The 20398-nt window shown below is 47.9% G+C and overlaps 8 protein-coding genes across 8 annotated transcripts; 2 read left to right on the forward strand and 6 right to left on the reverse strand.

Moving 5' to 3' along the window:
- Window positions 1–17: 17 nt before the first annotated feature.
- On the reverse strand, window positions 18–967 carry N7479_004643 (uncharacterized protein; the record flags this gene model as incomplete). Its single annotated transcript, XM_057252340.1, has 2 exons — window positions 18–552; window positions 612–967. 2 exons carry the CDS (start codon window positions 965–967, stop codon window positions 18–20), a joined length of 891 nt encoding a protein of 296 aa, XP_057111665.1.
- Window positions 968–1532: 565 nt separating this feature from the next.
- N7479_004644 (uncharacterized protein) lies at window positions 1533–2628 on the reverse strand (the record flags this gene model as incomplete). The annotated part of the gene is made up of 3 exons (XM_057252341.1): window positions 1533–1736; window positions 1792–1901; window positions 1962–2628. 3 exons carry the CDS (start codon window positions 2626–2628, stop codon window positions 1533–1535), a joined length of 981 nt encoding a protein of 326 aa, XP_057111666.1.
- Window positions 2629–4043: 1415 nt separating this feature from the next.
- N7479_004645 (uncharacterized protein) lies at window positions 4044–4476 on the forward strand (the record flags this gene model as incomplete). Its single annotated transcript, XM_057252342.1, has 2 exons — window positions 4044–4277; window positions 4387–4476. 2 exons carry the CDS (start codon window positions 4044–4046, stop codon window positions 4474–4476), a joined length of 324 nt encoding a protein of 107 aa, XP_057111667.1.
- Window positions 4477–5177: 701 nt separating this feature from the next.
- Window positions 5178–9723, reverse strand: N7479_004646 (ankyrin repeat domain-containing protein; the record flags this gene model as incomplete). The annotated part of the gene is made up of 4 exons (XM_057252343.1): window positions 5178–7695; window positions 7744–8341; window positions 8397–9012; window positions 9061–9723. The coding sequence occupies 4 exons, from the start codon at window positions 9721–9723 to the stop codon at window positions 5178–5180; spliced, it is 4395 nt and encodes a 1464-aa protein (XP_057111668.1).
- Window positions 9724–10239: 516 nt separating this feature from the next.
- N7479_004647 (uncharacterized protein) lies at window positions 10240–10508 on the reverse strand (the record flags this gene model as incomplete). The annotated part of the gene is made up of 2 exons (XM_057252344.1): window positions 10240–10378; window positions 10417–10508. 2 exons carry the CDS (start codon window positions 10506–10508, stop codon window positions 10240–10242), a joined length of 231 nt encoding a protein of 76 aa, XP_057111669.1.
- Window positions 10509–10571: 63 nt separating this feature from the next.
- On the reverse strand, window positions 10572–14912 carry bud4 (uncharacterized protein; the record flags this gene model as incomplete). The annotated part of the gene is made up of 4 exons (XM_057252345.1): window positions 10572–11234; window positions 11289–11986; window positions 12041–14768; window positions 14823–14912. 4 exons carry the CDS (start codon window positions 14910–14912, stop codon window positions 10572–10574), a joined length of 4179 nt encoding a protein of 1392 aa, XP_057111670.1.
- A 1570-nt stretch (window positions 14913–16482) lies between these two features.
- On the forward strand, window positions 16483–18285 carry mrh4 (ATP-dependent RNA helicase MRH4; the record flags this gene model as incomplete). Its single annotated transcript, XM_057252346.1, has 1 exon — window positions 16483–18285. One exon carries the CDS (start codon window positions 16483–16485, stop codon window positions 18283–18285), a length of 1803 nt encoding a protein of 600 aa, XP_057111671.1.
- Window positions 18286–18542: 257 nt separating this feature from the next.
- On the reverse strand, window positions 18543–20254 carry N7479_004650 (putative carboxylesterase; the record flags this gene model as incomplete). The annotated part of the gene is made up of 2 exons (XM_057252347.1): window positions 18543–18797; window positions 18893–20254. The coding sequence occupies 2 exons, from the start codon at window positions 20252–20254 to the stop codon at window positions 18543–18545; spliced, it is 1617 nt and encodes a 538-aa protein (XP_057111672.1).
- Window positions 20255–20398: the final 144 nt, after the last annotated feature.

The following is a 20398-nucleotide window of genomic DNA, read 5'->3' on the forward strand; positions in this document are numbered from 1 at the left end:
CACCCTAGAGATGCAATCTAATCACGGTCATCAGGATGGAAAACCAATGCCCGCACTTCAATACTCTCTCTTCCCTCCTCATGCTCCGTTTCCGGGTTAACAAAAGCAGTATGCGGCACACGCCGAGCTCTTCCATCAACCTTAGAATCAAAGCATTTGATAAGTGTCACCAAGTCCGGAGTCTGTCCATATCGGTAATACCACTTGATATTAGGATCCGGCTTGACAGAGTATGTCTCGCCCTCGCGGTCCGGGTATATAAGCCCGATGGGCACGAGGTCACTATCCGGGACTGAGTGTGCATCCGCTACAGCTAGCGGGTCCTTCAGGATGGTTTTGATCGGACGCCAAACGTTGATGATCTGGTATCGGCCCTTGAGAAGCTCGGGTGCCTCCTCTGGGAGATGGAAGGAGACTCTGTTCTTGGACGCGCTGTAGGATTGATCGATGTGCACGCGCTGCACGGGTCCTCGGAGCTGGGCACCGATAGATTTGTCTTTTGGCGCTCGGCGGATAGTGTGGTCGAAGATGAAGATTCGAGAGGCACCAGTGCTGTGCGAGTCATTGTTAGTTTTATTTGAGAATATTCTGGGGGTCTGGGAATTTCGCACGCGTCTTTGAGCAGCTGTTCTGTTTCCGGGTAGTATTCTCTCTTGATCTTCTCGTCGTCTAGGAAGTCCTTCTCTTGGCTTTCGTGGTAATAAAGCTGGAATCCATGGCTGTCTAGCTTGTAGTCAAGCTCATGGCCGCTGATGTCGTGGATAGTGGTAGAGAGAGGATGCGTAGGTCGGTCGTAAGTTTCTGGTTTACCAACATACGATGGTTCGGGGGGAGAGCCATCCTCATTCGCTTTGTAGAAGTTGAGTGTAGTCTGGACATGGTGAGGCTTTTCGGAGATAGGGACTCGGAGCTTTTCTGAGAGCAGAGAGCCTTGAGGGCCGGGAAGTTGAATAGCTGCAGAAGCCATGAGTTATTTGCGTTCTTAGTTAATAGAGCTTGAAAGAGATGATTTTCAGATAATTCAAATTAGCGATAGTAAAGAAGGCTTTATATAACATAGTTCGTGTTGCGGGGTGAGTTTTATTTGTCAGAATACAGCACGCAATATTCGTATGACATGGAGAAATAGAGAAATGCTGATAAATGCAGTCTCGTGCACCTGACATTTATAATCTTGTAGATGACCAACTTAATATCGAATCTACGTAAACTCACATTGCTCTATATTTAACGGGAAGTTGGTCTTGTTATGGTCCGTTGTAGTTTTGCCACAGCGTTTCTTTGCAGTAGACAGATAGATGGAGAACATGGATGCGGTAGAAATTCATCTACCTCAGATTCTCATACTAATTTACGTGCCTCAAAGAACCAAGCAATTCAATACGATTGGTTACTCCTGGTATCAACTCATGTTATATTGAACAGAATGAAATTGGACGTTGTGAAAAGGATGTCATTGTGTTGGAGAAAGGGATCGAATAAGAATAGGAACAGAAAAAGAAAGAAAAAACAAGAAACCGCAGCCAGAACAATCAGATTTCCTCCTCGCTATCAACCTCTTCCTCTGCATCAAATTCAATGTACGACAGGCTGGAGGACTCCTTTGAATGGCTTGCAAGTGAGGTCTCCTCCGACTGCAGCGGCGAAATGGTCATAGCAGTACGGAAGATATGCACAAGCAACCCAATCACCTCCTGGAAGTTGTTGTTGCGTGCAGAGATGATATATTCCGACCACTATTCAAATATTAGACTAAATGATGTACATGATTTTATGATGGGATGTACTCACTTCAGAATTGTTGTTGATTTTCAAAAAAACAAAATACTGTCCATCCGTTGCAACACCGTACACAGTTGTGTCAGTCTTCATCAGGTCTTTCCTCCTGCGGTGAACACATCCTGTAACCAGGTTAGATTATATGTTCCATACTGTAAGGCGGGATAATAAAAGTCATTTACCCATATATGCCAGCGCTTGGGAGACCCCGGACATGGCAGATGCGCCTGACTTGGCTTCCACAACGACAACGCTGACAGCGACTTCGGCCTCTGTCCCGTACCACAATGTATAGTCCGGGCGTCCAGTCAGGTCGTACTTGGCTCCTTTGTATGTCACGGGGCCATAACGCCATAGGCCCTCGGCATTGAGGTGCACATCGTGCCCAGTGCTGTCAGACTTTGAGGTCACATAATCATGTGAGAAAGTAAGAAGATTGTTGAGGATGACACGGGACATTGCTTCATTAGCGTCGGAATTCTCAAATGCTTTGATCGTCTTTTCAGTCCATTCGGCTTTTTCAAATTGGTCAGATGTCGCATTAACTTCAATTCTCGTTTGGGTATATGTACCGAAAGAAGGAGAGAATTCAATCTGACCTTGATCTCGGAACTCAAGGTTGTTAAGCGAAAACTTGATATTGAGAGTAGATTGTACATCGTCAATGTTTAGCGATGAGATTGCCAGGGTTGGTAGTTCATATTCTTCGTTCTGCACCATTGACGTGAGTTGTGCAACTGACGCCCTAAGCTGTGAGAAAGAAAATTTATTGATTTTGATGTCCAAGATTGCTTGGACTATCTTCTTTTTGGTCGTGGCCTTTTTCTTCTCAATCTTGGTCGGCGGCATTTTGATTGCGCAGGAATGAACCCAGAAAGAAGAGAAGAGAAGAAAAATGGTAATCTCAGACTAGGGGAGAGCAGAAATCCAGGGTCTCAGGATCAATATTGGAGTACACAGAGTGCAAATATGAGAAGAACAGAGGCTGTTGTGATGAGAACAGACGCTGTTGAGATGAGAAGAAGGGTTGTTGCGAGAACAGATGCGATGTGAGAAGTGCAGATATCAGAAGAGGGTAAAAAGAAAGAGAAAAGAAAGGAAGCAATAGATATATATATCTCTCATTCTCTCCGGCTTCCATTGTGCCTATAGATCCATGGTATCGGGCCAATAATATTTCCCAAATCGGTTTAATATCAAACAACCTCCAAGGTTTCAAAGGAGATTGTACTGCATAGATTGCCGAGACCATGGTACTGGGGGAATACCTTTTTCCTAATCAGGCTTAGTAGTATATCAAACACCTCATAAGGTCCTATTGTGCCCCCATAGATCTACGGTACTGGGTCAGTTAATACTATGTGACAGAATGTGATGTAAAGCAAGGTATTGGATGGTAAATATGTACACTTTTGTATATCGGGTACTGTGGTTGTGACATTCTCTATGATACCATGATACCATGTTTTCAACCAGTATTACAGTATTACATGTTATAGTATTTCCGACAATATATGTATGATTGTTTACTCTAAGCCTTTCTCCCTGAATCACCTCTTTCTTTCCAATCTCGAGTGTCCCCGGGCGCTTAAACACCGCCCTTGGCCACGGGCAACGGTTGCTCCTAAAATTCCAGTGGACAAAGCCATCGAAGAAGAACGTACATACTATGATCCTGTGCGGTTTTATCCCGCAAGTCTAGGGACAGTTCTTAATGGTATCAACTCGCAACCAAACTCGGTTACGGTAGTAGTTCAACTATCTGGCTCGGGATCTAAACCAGTTTGTTCTCCACGTACTCCCCACGTCTCTCAGGTATCATATGTGCTAATCCTTGGCCCAGATGGCGCTGCTTAGGAGAGAAATACGTTGCTCTCAAGATAAACTCCAGTGCTCATCATTCTCGAGAGAACGCTGCTCAAGCTGAACTAGATATTCTACGACACATCTCTGAGGCAAATTCCCTCAAGGGTCGGGAATTTATCAGACGTCCTCTCGATTCATTCACTTTAGAGCATAGATTGGCGAGACATCTAACTCTAATCTTTGAACCTTTGTGGGAGCCTCTCTGGATATACCAGAGGAGGTTTATCGGTGAGGTGATACCTTCAGATGTGCTGGAAATATTGCTTTAAATGATATTTCATGGACTTGACTACCTCCACTCTGAATGTCATGTTATTCATACCGGTTCGTCTTTGGTTCTAGGCTAGATAACATAAATATTAGACTAATTGATCCCAGATCTGAAACCAGACAATATCATGATCAAAGTCGAGGACCCATCTATTTTGGAGAAATCTGCCACAGACGAGCACGAATACCCTCTACCGCAGAAGAGTTGCTCGGATGGCCGCACAATATACCTCTCTCGCAATGACTTCGGCATCTCCGAAAAGAGCACAGGCATAATCCAAATCACTGACTTCGACTTATCTGTCCGTGGGGACCACCCAAACAGACGGTGTATCCAGGCGGAAATATATCGAGCCCCAGAGGTTATTCGAGATGCAGGGTATTCGTACAGTGCGGATATCTAGAGCTTAGGGGTCATGGTATGTTTAGGCGTATGTCATTACCATATACAAGCTAACATCGTTTTGTTAGTTATGGGATGTTCTTGAAGGCAAAAAGCTATTCAAGGATATTGATCCCCTCGAAGTTCAAGGATATGATGAGCTTAACCATATTGGCTAGATCTCTGCATTGTTGGGCCCTCCCCCAAAGGAACTTCTAGATACTGGAACAAGAACTAGTCGCTTTTACAAATCTGATGGTGAGATATTAGCGTCTTTTTTGTTTCAGCAAGTATTCGCTGACTTCACTGAATAGGACAATTCAAAGATACAACTATTGCGCCATCGAAGTTCAACTTTGAAAATTCAATATGCAACATACAAAATGAGGATGAGAGAATGTTCATCGAGTTCGTATAAAAGATGATAAAATGGCATCCGGAAGAACGAAGCACTGCAAAGGAATTACTCCAGGATCCATGGCTTTACGCGGAACTTGATGGAAATTGAGCCAACTAGTTACATAACTGACAAGGGAGTCAAAAAGACTACATATGGATATATTAAAACACTATAACAAGGCCGCATAAGCGGTCGACTATTCTTGTTCAACTATTTCTCATAGCATCTACGTAGATGATTATCAAGTCTCAAAAATATGCGTAAATAAATGCGAACTCACACAATCAAAGTGGAAGGATGTTACTGTTCACCATACACCCCGCGCGGTTTAACAGACCAAAGTCCCCTCAACAAAGTCATACGGCCATTTTCAGGTCTTGAGGCTCTTCTGAGTCTTTGCGATCATGAGATTTTATGTTCGCAAGCATTATATGAGGACTTGTTCAATTTCTGATATCTGAACTTGCTTGAAATTAGAATCTAGCAAACTCCCGTTGACACGCTCTCATATTCCAGCAAAAGCTTTGTTACCGCATGCTTGTCAGCAGCTATTTGTGCCGCATCTCGTCGCATTCCTCGTCTCTTGTTTGTCATATTATTAAAATGTTGACAGCTTTCGCAAGTCTCGGCTTGAGCCGCTTCGAGGGCGTTACTAAACCCAGAGTGGTCTTTCGAAGGGTTCACAGTAGCCTCAGCACCGAGCAATATTTTCACACATTCTGTCTGTCCCCAATGTGAAGCTGCGTTCAAAGCAGTCCCATAACTTCCAGCAACCAAAGGCAAATTCACGTCGGCTCCGCATTTTTCAATGAGATACTTGACAACCTCCACCCATCCTGCTGCGGCTGCTGCCGCAAGCGCACTTCCGAAATGTCCGGTCAGAAGAAGCATATCAACAATTGCCCCATTTTGTATCAAACATTCAGCCATTTTAACGCTACTACCACATGCAGCAGCAGCGAGCGCGCTTCCGTAGGGTCCTTGAAGCGCCGCATTAACAGTGGCTCCATTTTCTATCAGAAATACGGCCGCTGGAACGCGGTGCTTGTATGCCGCAACAGCAAGAGCGCTTCCGTATGATCCATGAAGCGCCATATTGACTTTGGCCCCTTTTGTAATCAGGAGGTCGATCACACGAATGTTACTGTAGACTGCCGCAGCGGCGAGGGCGCTTCCGTATTTTCCTTCAAGCGCTAAATCAACAGTAGCCCCGTTCTCTATCAGAGATTCAACTCCACCAACGTTCCCAGTGAATGCCACAACGGTGAGCGCGCTTCTGTAAGACCCTTGGAATTCCATATCAACAGTAGCCCCTTTATTTATCAGGAGTTCGATCATAGAACGTCTACCACCGCAAGCCGCAGCAGTCAAGGCGCTTTCGTATACTCCCGGAATCTCGAGATCAACATTGGCACCTTTGTCAATGAGATATTCAGCCGCTTTGAGCTGGCCATGCTGTGCTGCAGCAGCGAGGGCACTTCCAAAGGTTCCTTGGAAGTTTCTTTCCATCGGCATATCAATGATAGCCCCTTCTTGTACGAGAAGCTCGATCATGTCAAGATCGCCAAAGAATGCCGCAGTGGCGATGGCGCTTCTGAAGCGTCCTTGAAGTTCCATATTAATGTTGGCCCCTTTTCGTAGTAAAGATTTAACCATGTCAAGTCTACCAGTAGATACCGCAAGTGAAAGTGCGCTCCTGCAGTCTCCTTGAAGTTCCATATCAATGGTGGCCTGGTTTTCGATTAAAAATTCAATCATGGGAATATCACTAAAGGATACCGCAGTAGCAAGGGCACTTCCGTAATTTCCTTGAAGGGGCATATTAATAGTTGCCCCATTTTCTATCAGAAGTCTGACCATGTCAAAGTTTCCCGTGGATGCAGCGGCGGCGAGAGCGCTTCCAAACTCTCCTTGAAGAGTCATATCAACAGTAGCCCCTTTTTCTATCAAAAATCGGGCTAAATCAAGTTTCCCGTCGAGTGCTGCAGTGGAAAGGGCACTACCCCGATTACCAGAATGGTCAACGGAAGCTTTGCGATTTAGAAGTTTTTCGCAAATTGAAATGCAACCAGCCCTGGCAGCAACAATAAGAGGACTTTCGTTTTGTTTGTTCAGGTATGTAGGGAACATATCGTTTCCATCCCACCAATCTTTGAGTATGGTATTGAACGAATAGCGACAGACTGCAAGAATAGGAAGAGTTGGCGGCGAAATGTCTTGAAGCGTAGAGTAGTCGGTGAAGATAGCCGTATCTCGTGTAAGCCGCACGTCGTCTGAAACGTCCCGATACCATGCCTGATAGACAGTTCCACTTCTTGATGGAGATTTCAAGAACGCTCTGAGCAGAGTATTCAAAAGATAGTCAAATCCTTCGGACTCTTGTGCCATATACTCTTGGCGCTGAATATGGCGCATCCAGTGGTGTCGGGAATAGAAGTGGAACGGATACTCTCTTGAAAGAATGACCGAATCATCATACATTTGCGGGTCCTCTTGGGTTGTGATCATAACGTCATCGTGGCTGGATTTAGAGACTGTGCTAAGTGCCGGTTCTCCATATGCAAGCATTAGGAAGCGCAGGCACGACTTGGCAGCATAGCAGTGGGCTCTTTGCGAATTCCACAGTTCATTTTCGATATACTCTGAAACGGAAGCATGACAGAATCTGAATCGGTTCGAGGGCTGATCCAAAACAAGCAAGTTCTTACAGAGGCTCAACAACGTGTTTGTATCAACCACTTCTTCCAGCTCGTTATGATTTTCATCATGACGAATGGCGGCTAGGAGCTGTTCGCTTCTCATCGGTCCGTACGAACACATCACCCATATAAAGGCACGATCCACGACTGTTTTCTGATCTTCATCCGCGGATATCTGTTCATAGATCTCCTTGTAGGTTTGGGTGAGGCCTTGAGGCATTCGCTTGATGCGACGAAGGATAGCCTTGCCTAATTGCAAGTTACGTAATTGTTCAATCTGCAGGGAAGCCCACAAAAACCTGTCAATGAATTAGTATCTTTCGTTTTAGTGAAATGAGTAGACTCACATCCCGTCACTCTTCTCTACCAGAGCTTCAACGGCCTCTTCTCGGAACCTCACTGTATTAGAGTTCCAACGGAGCTCGCCAATCTTCTTCTCGATAAAGCTTTTTATGTCTTCTTTCACTTCAGGAACCCCGGTTTTGATGATGGGTTCATTATGGAAATGTTCCTCGATGTCAGACTCTGGACGAGCAGAGATAAATACCCGAACTGGATAGTCTGATTGAGAAACAAGAGAATCAATGAGGTCAAATAGCTCATTTCTGGGCTCGGCACATTCGTCAAGGGCATCCAGAACAATCGTGGTTTGGCTGTATTGACTGACAGACTTGATAATTTGCTGCTTGCAGGTCGAAATTGACGGATGGGTCATTCTCTTCGATTGAGCGAAGAGGTCTCGGACATCCTTGCGCATTTCATCCTCTTGAAACTCGTGGGCCGGAGTTGCCAACTGGCGAAAAAGTGCTCGAATCACATCACTTGGGTCTTCGAAGGTTTGTCCGCTCCGTTGACAGTAGTAGAAGGCTAGCCCCTCACCTGGATGTAAATTCGCACGGAGATGGTCTATAACCCTAGACGTGAGAAAGCTTTTTCCAGTACCAGCTATAAACGTCAGCTTTAGTGGTCCCATGGGACTATATGAAGATGGAACCCTCACGGAGACCTTGCAGCCAAACGACTGCCGGTGATATGCTTTGCTCCCACTTTTTGAAAGCCGAGCTTTCTAGAATCCACCCGCACGTTTCGGGCGTCCGAGCGTCCGCCTTTAGATGATGTCGATCGAGTTCCCTATACTGCGAGATCCAGTTGAGGATTTCCATCACTTCCTGCTTATCTAACCGCTCAAAAAGTTCATCAAAACGTTGCTCGATGACCGAATTGAACATGGAGAACTTTTCCAAAAATTCCATAACGGTGGCATCCACATCGTCCTCAATCTTGCTTCGACAATCCAGAATAACTTCACGAAGATGGGAACGACAACTCTCTAAATCTGAGACCTGATCTTTTGCTTCTGAGGGGTTCAGAAGGGCATTGACTAGCCGACGGCCTGTCCGTTTATCGCATTGCCGGAGGGCATAAACCAGGAGTCTTAATGATGCAACATATAACTTCAACAAAGCGGATTGGAAGTCAGCCCAAAGATTTGTGTGCTGATCTTTGATCTTTTCGCGGAAGATGCTTTCGTATGTCTTTCCACAGCGAATAGTCCGAACAAGGATATCTGCCGTCATGAGTATAGCGGCAGTCTCTTCATCTGCGTTGACTGTGACCTAGATAAATTAAGAAGTGTCTCTAATGTAGGGTTGAATGAGGCGTACCTGCATCAAGCCTTTCACCAGAGGCCAGATAATACTCGCCGGCTGGGGCATGAGTTGGACACCGACGTCACCGACAGTGGTAAGGCAAGTAATGACCCTTGCCGTATAGTCTCTTGGGACAATTTTGCGTCCATAAAAATCGAACTTCCAGATTTTGTCTGATAATCCGTCCTGCTTCTTCCGGGTAACAACAATGAGATCTTCAAAATCCGTACCTTTGAAGCTCATATTCTGGGTCTGACCATTAGAATTTACTTGGGCTGACATCAAGAAGGCTTGAAGCTGCCCTTGCTCCTCCTGAGAAAGTTCATCAAAGCTCATTTGCCAGAGGTCCTCAGAGTCTTTCTGCGAGGGGTTGCATATGTCTTCGTCCACCTCAGTCCCCTCTGTGGCTGAGGGCTTGACAGAGGCATCGGCGGTGGTTGGCAGGGAATCTGAGGTAGACCTTGGGATTTCGGTAGATTGGCGAGATCTAAGGTTTTGTGATTGGGAATTGACACTGGAAGAGGTGGAGGTAGCTGTTTTGGAGATTGCAGGTGTTTTGGCTGGGTCCACCGTCGATTTACCGTTCACCTCACCGTGCACCTCCGCGTTCACCTCCACGTTCTCCTGGTGTGGAGACTTTCCGCCTTTCCATTTTTTGTAACGGCTGCGAATCCCCATTACTGAAAAATCCCGAAACGAAATGATTTTAAGGGTATGTGGTATATTCTAATCAAACCACCAATAGTTACCATATCAGGGGGTTTTGGAAAGTAGGTTTCAGGGAGCCCCAGGTAGCTTGTCGACAGGGTCTCGAGGGAAACAGTTCATCAGGTACTCAGGTGTTAAAGTACCGTGAATTATCTCAAGCTTGAGTGGGAAGCCTCGGCGCCTATCTGTTGATGGCGGGGTGTGTCGGCGTCTCCAGGACCCGTCTAGGTACCTTGAATACGCTAATCCAAATTAGGGAATCTTCCTGCTACATAGTAGCATCTATGTACTACTCATGGGGGCTAGAAAAATCAGATAATTCTGCTAATACTTTGAAGACTTTGGCTTTAAGAGAGAATCCAAGTCTCTCACAACAAAATGTGATATGTCTGACAATTATAAACTTTTGATAAGAGAAGTGCATGTATCATTAACATACAGTGAAAGTACAATGGAAAAAAATGAAAAGGAAATCGTTTGTGCGTGCTATGAGGTCTTGAATCGTACAGTTGCCATGGTTGCCATCCCCATCCGCTCGCAGGAAAAGTGATTTAACAGAGAAAAGAAGAAAAGTCGGGAAGACGAGTCGCACCATACACCAACACCAACACCATGAGGCAAAGTCCTGCAAAAGGAAATGAACAAAAAAAAAGGCCAAGTGACTCGCATCGCAGAAAAACAAAAATCAGAATGGAATCGCAATAGGAGGGCTGCAAGAGACAAATAAAAAGAGTAGTTATTGTGACAACTGGCATCATGAACAGAAGAAGTAAAGGATAATCTGTGCGTTAGAACTCTACCCATGTTTAGAGTATAGCTTAGAACATGAGAGAGCGGGTCTTCTGGCGACGCGCGTCAGCACTACCCATCTCGGGTTGAGAGTAGGTGTGCTTGTGTCGAGGACGTGAGGATTGAGGCGCCGGCGCCCCAGACCCTGCAGAAGATGGAGGTCCTGTCATGGCAGACCCTGCGGAAGATGGAGGGCCCGTCATGGCACTATTTTGGTTCCGAACAGGAGATGGGACCCTGGCAGGTGGAGTGGGAATCCCACTAGGTGGACGACGAGGGGCAGCAGTCTGATTATTGGCTTTCATGCTACGCTCGCGCTTGAGCACAAGATCAGCCCAGGGCTTGAGTGCACCATTGCCGGAGGTAGAACCCTTCCCGACAGCTTCCGACATGACCCGGAGCCAGCCCTCCTTATCTGCAGGACTATCGGCATAGAAGTCGATCACTTCACCATTGCCAAAGCGGATGCGGAATCCCTCCTCGACAAACATGTAACCGTCTTCCTCCTCAGCAAAGGCGGACTTGCGGCGAGAACCACCCTTCGTGCTGGTCTCCTTCTGAAGTAGAGAGGATCGATCGTCAATGAGCTTTGAGGCTTTGGCTAGGTTGATTGTAGCGCGGGGTTGGCGCGTTGTTTCGTGGAAGGCCGTTAACTTGGATCCCTGAAGCTTGAAGAAGCGACGGCGCCAGTACTATAGAGATTGATTAGTTTTAAATCGACGATAGGAGACTTTCTAAGCACTTACTGGGCAATCACCACCCTGCTGGGAAAGGAACCCTTCCCAAGAGCGAGATGCAACACTCTCTGCATCACGCATTTCGCGAATGCAGGCATTCATGCTCTTCGGCATGTCATCATCCTTGCTACCCTTGGGCTTAGGCACGAAGAGAAGTTGCACTTCCAACTTTCCAATCTTGTATGGTGGTCGACGCTGCGTACTGATGCTAGTCGCACTCTTCTTGCTCTTGACGCTACTCATTTGTTCCTCAACTGCCCATTCGTTGAAGCAAGCAACGTCAACAATGTGGGGTCGGCCGAAGGCCTGCTGTTCATGGTCGCTCAAAGCCACATATGCGCGGCCAAAGCTACCGTCACGCGCAACCAAGTTTCGAAGTCGTTCGTATACAGGGGCATTAACGTCCTTGGCCTTCTGTTCCTGGGATTGCATCTGTTGCTTTATGTCAAGCTCCTTGCGCCGGCGTGGCGATGCAAATACACGGCTGAGAGCTGACGCCTTTTGGCGTGATGGGGATGCCGCTGGTTCTTGGGTTTGGAACTTGCTCTCGTCAATCTTCATCTGCAAGGTCAATTGGAACTCGAGGTCATTCTGGACAATGAGCTCAAATTCCTGTCCAATGGGAGCAGATTTGCCCATTTCCAACCAGGATGTGGTAACACAGTGCAGTCCGTTATCCAAAGTCAGTGCGAAATATGACCGTTCACCTAGAGTTCGATTAGCGACACTGAATGCCATTCGGTCTTCTGATAGGGTCTTACCGCGTGGGAGAGGAAGGTCACAATATTTGAGGCCTACAACCTTCACAAACAAACGCCCTCGCTCTTCGCCATCTTCAAACGATTCGGAGATAGCTGGCTCGTTCTCTTCGATAGTTGCCGGGGCTTCCTGGACATTGCTGGGCTGTCCAGGCAGAGGCGGGACTCCACCCACACCAGGGACAGGCTTTTTCTTCGGGATACCGGTAGTAGGTTTAATACTTGGGCGCCGTGCTGAGCCGTTCCACGGGACAGTGGTCCAGGTCTGCTGACTGGGCTTGCGTGGAGAGGACCCAGCAGAACGTGTACCGCGCGGGTCTTGGGCAGTCTGGTCGGTGGAAGGCATGGCTTCTTCTTCATTACGACTGCTGGCAATGATAACTTTGGTGTTCTGTCTCATAAGATAACCTCTCTGTTTTGGAGTAGGAGAGTCAGCGGGGTGTACACTATTTCCTAGGGTCATGGGATCCTTGGGTCCTATTGCCGATGAAGGCACAGAGCTAGGGCTTTGGGAAAGGGCAAGATAAAACGCAACCTTTTGGGATTCAATGACACGATCGAACTCCTTGTCCAGTCCAAAGCCGAGGCTTTCTTCCTGGATACTGAAGGGAATGTCAAGCTTCAAACAACTGCTTTGTCGCTGGGCAACATCTGTGGGTAGTCCCAGCTTCGGTGGCAAGTCAGTCTGCTTGTCTTCATGGTCCGAAGAGTTGGAGTCATTGGAGACCTGCTTGGTCAATGGAGGAACAGGTGGAATATGTTGGCCACTGATCTGACGGCGGGTAGCAGCCATGGACTGGATATCAGCAGGGGTCAGTGAGGGTCGGGTCTTGAGACCAGCACCAGGGGCTCGAATTGTGGCGACTGGTTCCGGAACACACTCGTCGGATGAGCTCTCATCATCCTCCAACTGCGGCTCCTCTTCCCCTTCTTCCTCTTCTTCTTTGTCATCGTCGTCCTCGATTGGATGACGAATGACAGATTCCGGAGTAGAGGGCTCAGAAGCCTGTCCTTCGTGCATATCAGGGGTGATAGGGCGTGCGAGAGACTGACGGATAGACGTCATGTCGAAGGACTGGCCTTGTGAGTCGTTTGGCTCTTTGTACTGCTGCGCATCCTGCTTTTCGGCATGGGCCTTTGTTTCAGCTTGAGGGGTAGTCTGTTCAGATCCCTGTTTGTAGCTATCATGTCTAAATTGTTCGCGCTCGGCGGCTTCGGCAGCAGAGCGTAGGGAGTAATTGCTATCCTCGTCGTACTTGGCCCTTTGTTCACGGGATGACAAGCTGTTGTCAGACCTGTTTTGATAATAATCCGTGATAGAGTACAAGTCTTCATCATGCTCTTCCTGCTTAATGATTACACTGGAGGAGTCATCGTCGTCGGTTTCCATGGATGGAATGGGAACATCAGGGTCATAATGGTCATAACGTTGGGGGCTGGAAGCAATTTGAGAAGAGTCATCGTCGCTGTCGTCCTCATAATTGTCACCCTTGCGGATTCCTCGCAAGATAGAGTCGCGAGAGATGCGAGGTGGAGAAAAGAAGTTCTCTTTGGCCTCGTCTTCTGTGTGGGTATCATCTTTTGACGTAATGTTTTCATCTGCTCTAGGAAGGTCCAAGGGTTCCTCAATGTTTTGAGCATGGTCATCATGTGTCTCGTCATCATCTCTCTCGTGCAGCATCATGAGACGGAGTCTCTCTTCTATAGACACAGCTCCGGCAATATCAGACTTGGTATATGAGATAGGGGCCAGAGGTGCAGGGAGCACACGCTGGCCTGCACCACCAAGCTCAAAAGCAGCGGCGGGCTTACCAGCCGAGGATGGACGCGCAGCAGACATACGATTGACCGATGGTAAAGGTGGGAGAGGACGTCGCTCGCCATTTGAATCCAGTGATTCGACGCGTGTATGCTGAGAAGATCCTCCTTCGCGTGAGATAGGTCGGTCCTCGATGCCGTCTTCTTCAACGTCTTCGATAAAGGGATCGCTATCACTGTTTGTGCCGGGGCTCATGAAACGCCAGTCTTCAGGCAACACAACAGGGGTCTTCTCGACATCTTCCAGTGAAGCGTCAAAGCTATCATCACGCTCGATGGACGATTCAGCCTCAAAACTAACATCCTCCTCTTCATCTGACTCATAGCTATTCTCTCGTGACTCAGACGCAAGTGAGGAAAGATCCGGGGTTGTCATTTCATATTCATTGATTTGAGGAGGTGCGTGGTCAAATGTAACACTCTTCGCATGTCGATGCCCAGCGCTGCCATACTCGGACCAAATATCATTCTGAGGATCGAACCCCTTGCCATACCGGCTAGCTCTGGATAGCGAGGACTTGCTTGGTGACGCCTGGTCTTTGCTAGGGGATGATGGGCGAGGAATCTGGGTGGTATCTTCGTCGAATTGAGACTTTGCAACATTCATTTGGCTGTTCCGTTGGGGGGACCTCTCAGAGGCCAACGGTCTTTGAGGAAATGATACCGAAGCCGGGTCATACTCTTGACTGCCTTCGAGAAACATACTGTGGTTTTTGACCTTCGACACGCGTTTCAAATTTTCGAGAGATGGGCGCTTTGCGGGGAAATAACACCCCTCTGGGTCATATGGCGCTTTATTCTCGGCGCCCTTGGGAAACGGCGATGGTGAGTCACGACCTTTCCAAAAGAGGCGTGGGGAGTTATTGTTATTCAGAGAAGAGACATCGTAAGCAGGCGATTCGCCATGCGGCATCTGCGAGACTTGTCAGCATGTTTTATCAAATGTAAATTATTACGTTGACAGTACCTTAGTGACCTGATTCCAGCTAGGCGAGTTGCGCCTTTGAGCCATGGGACTCACTTCGGAGAGTGGCCGTTGGCCAGATCCGTTACCCATATTGACTCAAGATACGAAATATGCAGTCGTAAGAAAAGGCCAAGACAGGATGTCTATGATGTATCAGTGTTAGCTCATCAGTCCTGATCGGCGGGTGGGTTCACCACTGATGACAAAGGATAAAAGCCGAAATTACACAGAGATCGGGTACCATACCTTTCTTAATAACCAGGAGTCGCGTGGGAGATATTTGCCAGCGAGCCCTGATGCCTTCGTTGCAAAGGCTTAAAAGTCGTGTCGATCGTGGTGGGAATGCTGCGTCAAAGGGCGAAGGCACCAAAACAAACCTAAGTTGGGTGTCTGTGTATCAAACCAACGCACAAAAAGGGGGGGAAGGGATAACGAAGGGATACAAATGCCAGCTCTCAAGGAAGGCTAGCAGGGAAGAGTAACAAGAACAAAGAAAGTGGTTGTGAAGAAGAGAAGTAGAAACAACGAAACATGATATGTCTCTCCCATGGATTCAAGTGGATTGTTACCCCAAGCAAGAAAGTGTTGTTGCGGGAGTCGTCATGGCAACGGCGGGCTCCGAGTGTTTCAGCAGAGTCCCGTGACATTGCGTCAGGTGCGTATTATCGGCGCTAACCTACAAGCAGAATAGCTTTGAGGATCATTTTCGATATCGACATGCACCTACCACCTCTTCAATATATTTAGGTGGTCCTGTAAGGATTGATACATAACAGGGCAGGGATAAGTAAGAATTCAAATCTTGGTACTGGAGTTTCTTAAGGGTCCAGTCATCATTTCAAGTCTATTCCGAAAAAAACGCCGAACACAACATAGTTCTCTTTTTAATGTCTCCGCCTACTTTGTGCATTGTACTAATTGATCATCACTCCTAGTTTCCAACTGACCAACTTCATATGTGTACCTAAAAAAATGCTCAGAAGTATGATAAAATTCTCACAAAGAGGGACTTGAAATAAAAGCCATTATAGGCCTCCTCAGTATCCTGCTCCCACCAACCAGAACTCTGGCTCCCTAACCTGAGATCGCCTGCTGAAGTCAGATATATGAACTTATCCTGGAGCGAATTATGAGTGAGTCTAATCTTCCTCTAACCCAGTGGCGAATTGGATGGATCCTACTTTGGAGGTGTATATATATATCCGAGTTGCCTACAAATCTTCCGACTTTGATCCCACTAAGCCACGAATGGAGAATAGATATGACGAAATACCTTGGAATATGTAGTTTTGGCTCTTAAAATAAATATTCACACGGATCTAAGAAACAATATGATCATTAGTTAACTGTTGAATTACTGCCTGAGGCTGCCAAAATCTATGCGCTGAGTCATCATTTCAGTCACCTGATCCTGTATCAAATTTATGATCGGCGCTAGTCCGAGGGAGGAATAGCGTCTATCAGCGCGCAAAAAACATTTGAACCGGTTCTGGCCTCTTCCTTTCGATCATTCCGTGTTTCACATTTCCGCGCATCTTATCGGATTTAACTAGGTAGAATGCCTCTGCCAATTCGCTCTTCGATATGTTTTCTATGTCAAACTAAGGCGACCCTGATCGCCCCATCGATTCTACCGACCTCATGGCAGACCACGCGAGGCATGGCCACCGTCCGAGTGCGCCGCAAGGCTGCTCGGATGGCCCTGTCGCCTACGGTCGATAAACCGTCTCTGCCATCTCCTAACAAGCCACGACGAGAACGGGCCGGTCCCTTCGCCTCGATGAACCAGACTCAGGCTCGGATTCGAGAGACACCACGCACACGATCACAGGCGGCCCTCAAGCGTTCAGGAGAGGAGAGCAAGGCAGAGAAGAAGGAAAGCCCATTGTACAGAGCGTTGAAGATGCAGACAACATTGACACCTGTGCCTTACGGTCGACGTTCCGCCATCAAAGCTCGACTTGCCGACATCACCAGCTTCGATCACTTCCCTCTCCTTCCCGCAGTTCGACAGGCAATCTTCGCTCAGGCTCTGGCTGGCCTCAGTGATGTTTCCCCCACACCCATCCAAAGACTCGCCATCCCCGAACTGTTGCTGGATGAATCCAAGAAGAAGAAGAAAGTGAAGACAGTGAATGAAGATGAAGAAGAATACAATTTTGACCAGTACCTTCTGGCAGCAGAGACAGGCTCGGGAAAGACCCTCGCATACTTGATTCCAATCGTTGATGCTATCAAGCGTGCTGAGGTTCTCGATATCGCGGAGGAGAAAGCCATTGAGGAACAAAAGGCACAAGAGCGGGAAGAGAGAATGAAGAACAAGGCGTTCAATCTGGAGCCCGAGGAGCCGCCAATGACAAATGCCGCTCGTCCTCGTGCCATCATTCTCGTTCCCACTTCCGAATTAGTCTCTCAGGTTGGATCCAAGCTCAAGGAGTTGGCCCACACTGTCAAGTACCGCTCGGGCGAAATCTCATCAACTTTCACTCCCCGCCGGATCAAGAATACCCTCTTCCACCCCGCCGGCATTGATATTCTTGTTTCAACACCCCACCTTTTGGGCTCTGTTGCGAGATCCAACCCCAATATTCTCAGCCGAGTCACTCACCTTGTACTTGACGAGGCCGATTCCCTGATGGACCGCTCGTTCATCCCAACAACGTCCGAGATCATTGCCAAGGTTGCTCCTTCACTCAAAAAATTGATTCTCTGCTCAGCCACCATCCCCCGCAGTCTCGATAACCAGCTGCGCAAGCGCTTCCCTGATCTCCAGCGTCTGACGACTCCCAACCTGCACGCCATTCCCCGTCGCGTGCAGCTAGGTGTCGTGGATATTGAGAAGGAGCCATACCGTGGAAACCGAAACCTTGCCTGTGCTGATGTCATCTGGTCAATCGGCAAGGCAGGAGATAGACACGAGCACACCGAGACGTGGGGACCCCTCAATGCGTATATGGAACCGAAGGTTAAGAAGATCATCGTGTTTGTCAACGAACGCGAGGAAGCCAACGAGGTCGCCAGCTTCCTGCAATCCAAGGGCATCGATGCTGTCTCACTGAATCGTGATACTGATTCCCGGAAGCAAGAAGAGACCCTCGCGGAGTTCACGGAGGTTAAGCTCCCACCGACTGCAGAGGAGATCATGATTAATAAGAAGAAGAACCGGGCCGCCGGCAGCATTCCCTTCGAGCTCCCTGACCGCCAAGAGCCCATTCGTCGTCTTCCCGATACCAAGGTTCTTGTCACTACTGATATCGCCTCCCGCGGTATTGATACCCTGGCAGTGAAGACAGTGGTGCTCTACCACGTGCCGCATACGACTATTGACTTCATTCACCGTCTGGGTCGTCTCGGCCGTATGGGCAAGCGTGGTCGTGGTGTTGTCCTGGTGGGCAAGAAGGACCGTAAGGACGTTGTCCGTGAGGTTCGCGAGGGCATGTTCCGTGGCCAGGCTCTGATCTAGATCCAGATCCAGATCCACGCGTGCGTGCATTCATTACATTGTATAAATCTTGTAACATACATGGCGTTGGTTTGAGGTTTTGATTTTTTTGGGAACTGGAAGACGACTATACCCATTGTCGCAGCAATAGTCATTGAATCTTTGGAAGTATGTACGATATGCAATCATATATGATGAACCTAATTCTCCTCTTGTATAACAACGTCCTAAGTAACTGCATCCAAACAACTGTAACCAAATATCTCTATTCTAGCCTCTCACACAGGTATCTCCTTTGCCAGTCTTCGCCAGAAGTCACACCTCTTCTTCAACTGGACCAGCTTCACATTCTCAAACCCATGATCCACAATCACGAATTCCTCGCCCGTACCTAGTTCTGGCACACCTGGCTGCGAAGCATTTGTCACCTTGTGTGCATTTGGGTCTCCCGTCTGGAAGAAACTCGCAAAAGCTCCCGCGAAGCCTTCATAAACGACAGGATTGGTCTGCTGGACAGCGTTAATTCGGTTCCACTATCATCAGTCTAGTCAGCATATGCCACCGAAATCAGGAAACCCTCCAGGCAAAAAAAAAACCAGAAAGCAACAATATAAAGGGGAGAACAAACATAACCAGTATCACTCCCATGCGTTGCCGGGGAAATCGCATACTCCCCGACATATCCTTTCTTCGTCGCAGCGGATGAAATCCAATAAGCCGGACAAGCAAGCACAGTATCCCGGTAAACCAAACCAGCCCGAACATAAGAAGTATTATAGCTGTCGATCGTCTCCGTATTTCCCTCAGCAGGATAATAAAGAGTTTCCACTTCACGAATCTGCTTGGCCGACAACCCAGGCACGAAACCAGAAAGCCACTGGTGGAAGCTCGCAACAGAGGAATTAAATCCGTTTACTGAAACAGCGCTGTTAAGACCTGATGGAACGAAGTTCTGGCCCTCGTGGCTGTTGTACATTCCCCAGACAAACTCTGTGTTCAGGGAGTCCCTGTTCACAGTGTCTGTGAGTGTCTCGACGAGGAAGGTTCCGTCTATCACAGGCGCCCAACTGTAAGAGCTCGTCGTCCAAGTGTGGCTTCCTCCAATGATCAGGCTCGCGTCACGGATCTTCTGGACGTCCACGGATTTGAGACAAGCGAGCGTCTTATCCGCGTGTCCATAGCTGGCACAGCCTGTTAGGTTCGCCAGCTGTGTGTATATTTCTTCTGCTTCGGGTGCGTTGTATTTATATGTCTTAGGCCAGAACGGCGAGCTGGCAAGGGCTTTGGAGAATAGTTTCGGTTGGCCATGCCGGCCATTTGCGAGGACTTGCGCGACTACTGAGCCAGCACCGGCTGACTGGCCCCATATTGTTACGTTGTAAGGGTTGCCGCCAAAATGTTGGATGTGGCGCTGGACCCATTTCAAGACATATTGCTGGTCTAATAGGCCCGGGTTTAGATCTGAGGTGGACGAGTCTTTGATTGCCTTTCCCGGTAGGAAGCCGAAGGCATTGACACGGTAGTTGGCGTAGATAACGAGGTAGTCGTTGATATTGCTGACATTGAGGACCGGGAATGAGGATGGCGGCATGGTGAATGCCGCGCTACCTTGAATGAAAGCTCCGCCGTAGAATACGACCAGCACTGGTCTGCTGGTATGCTTGGCTAAATCCCATGGTCGTGAGAATAAACCCAGGTAGAGACAGTCTTCGGTGCCATTGACCGTGCGCTGGGGGCACATGTCGAAGTCCTGGTCTGTATCATAGACATCGCCAGTGATCTTTAGTGGTGGCTGAGGCGCACGAAAGCGGTTCTCGCCTATTGGTGGTGCAGCAAATGGGATCTTGCGAAAATATGAGAGGTTGTAGGTGCTATCATATTGACCTTGGAAGGATCCGTAGTCGAGGGAAACTAGAGGGTTGTCCCATGTAGTGCTGGCTGTGACTCCGAGGCCGAAGAGAAAGGTGGAAATCGGATTTAAGAACCTCATCTTTATGTTTAGCGGCTTTCGTTTCAGAGGTATGGTTCCATTCATCTCCTGTATATAGCCTGGTGGGCTTCAGGCCATATATAGCCTTTCTATACGCAATGAGGGACCATCGGCCCTACCTGACATGAGAAAACGCATTCGGTA

The sequence above is a fragment of the Penicillium vulpinum genome (genome assembly GCF_028829585.1).
Source record: "Penicillium vulpinum strain IBT 29486 chromosome Unknown utg000002l_segment0_segment0, whole genome shotgun sequence".
Lineage (NCBI taxonomy): Eukaryota > Fungi > Ascomycota > Eurotiomycetes > Eurotiales > Aspergillaceae > Penicillium > Penicillium vulpinum.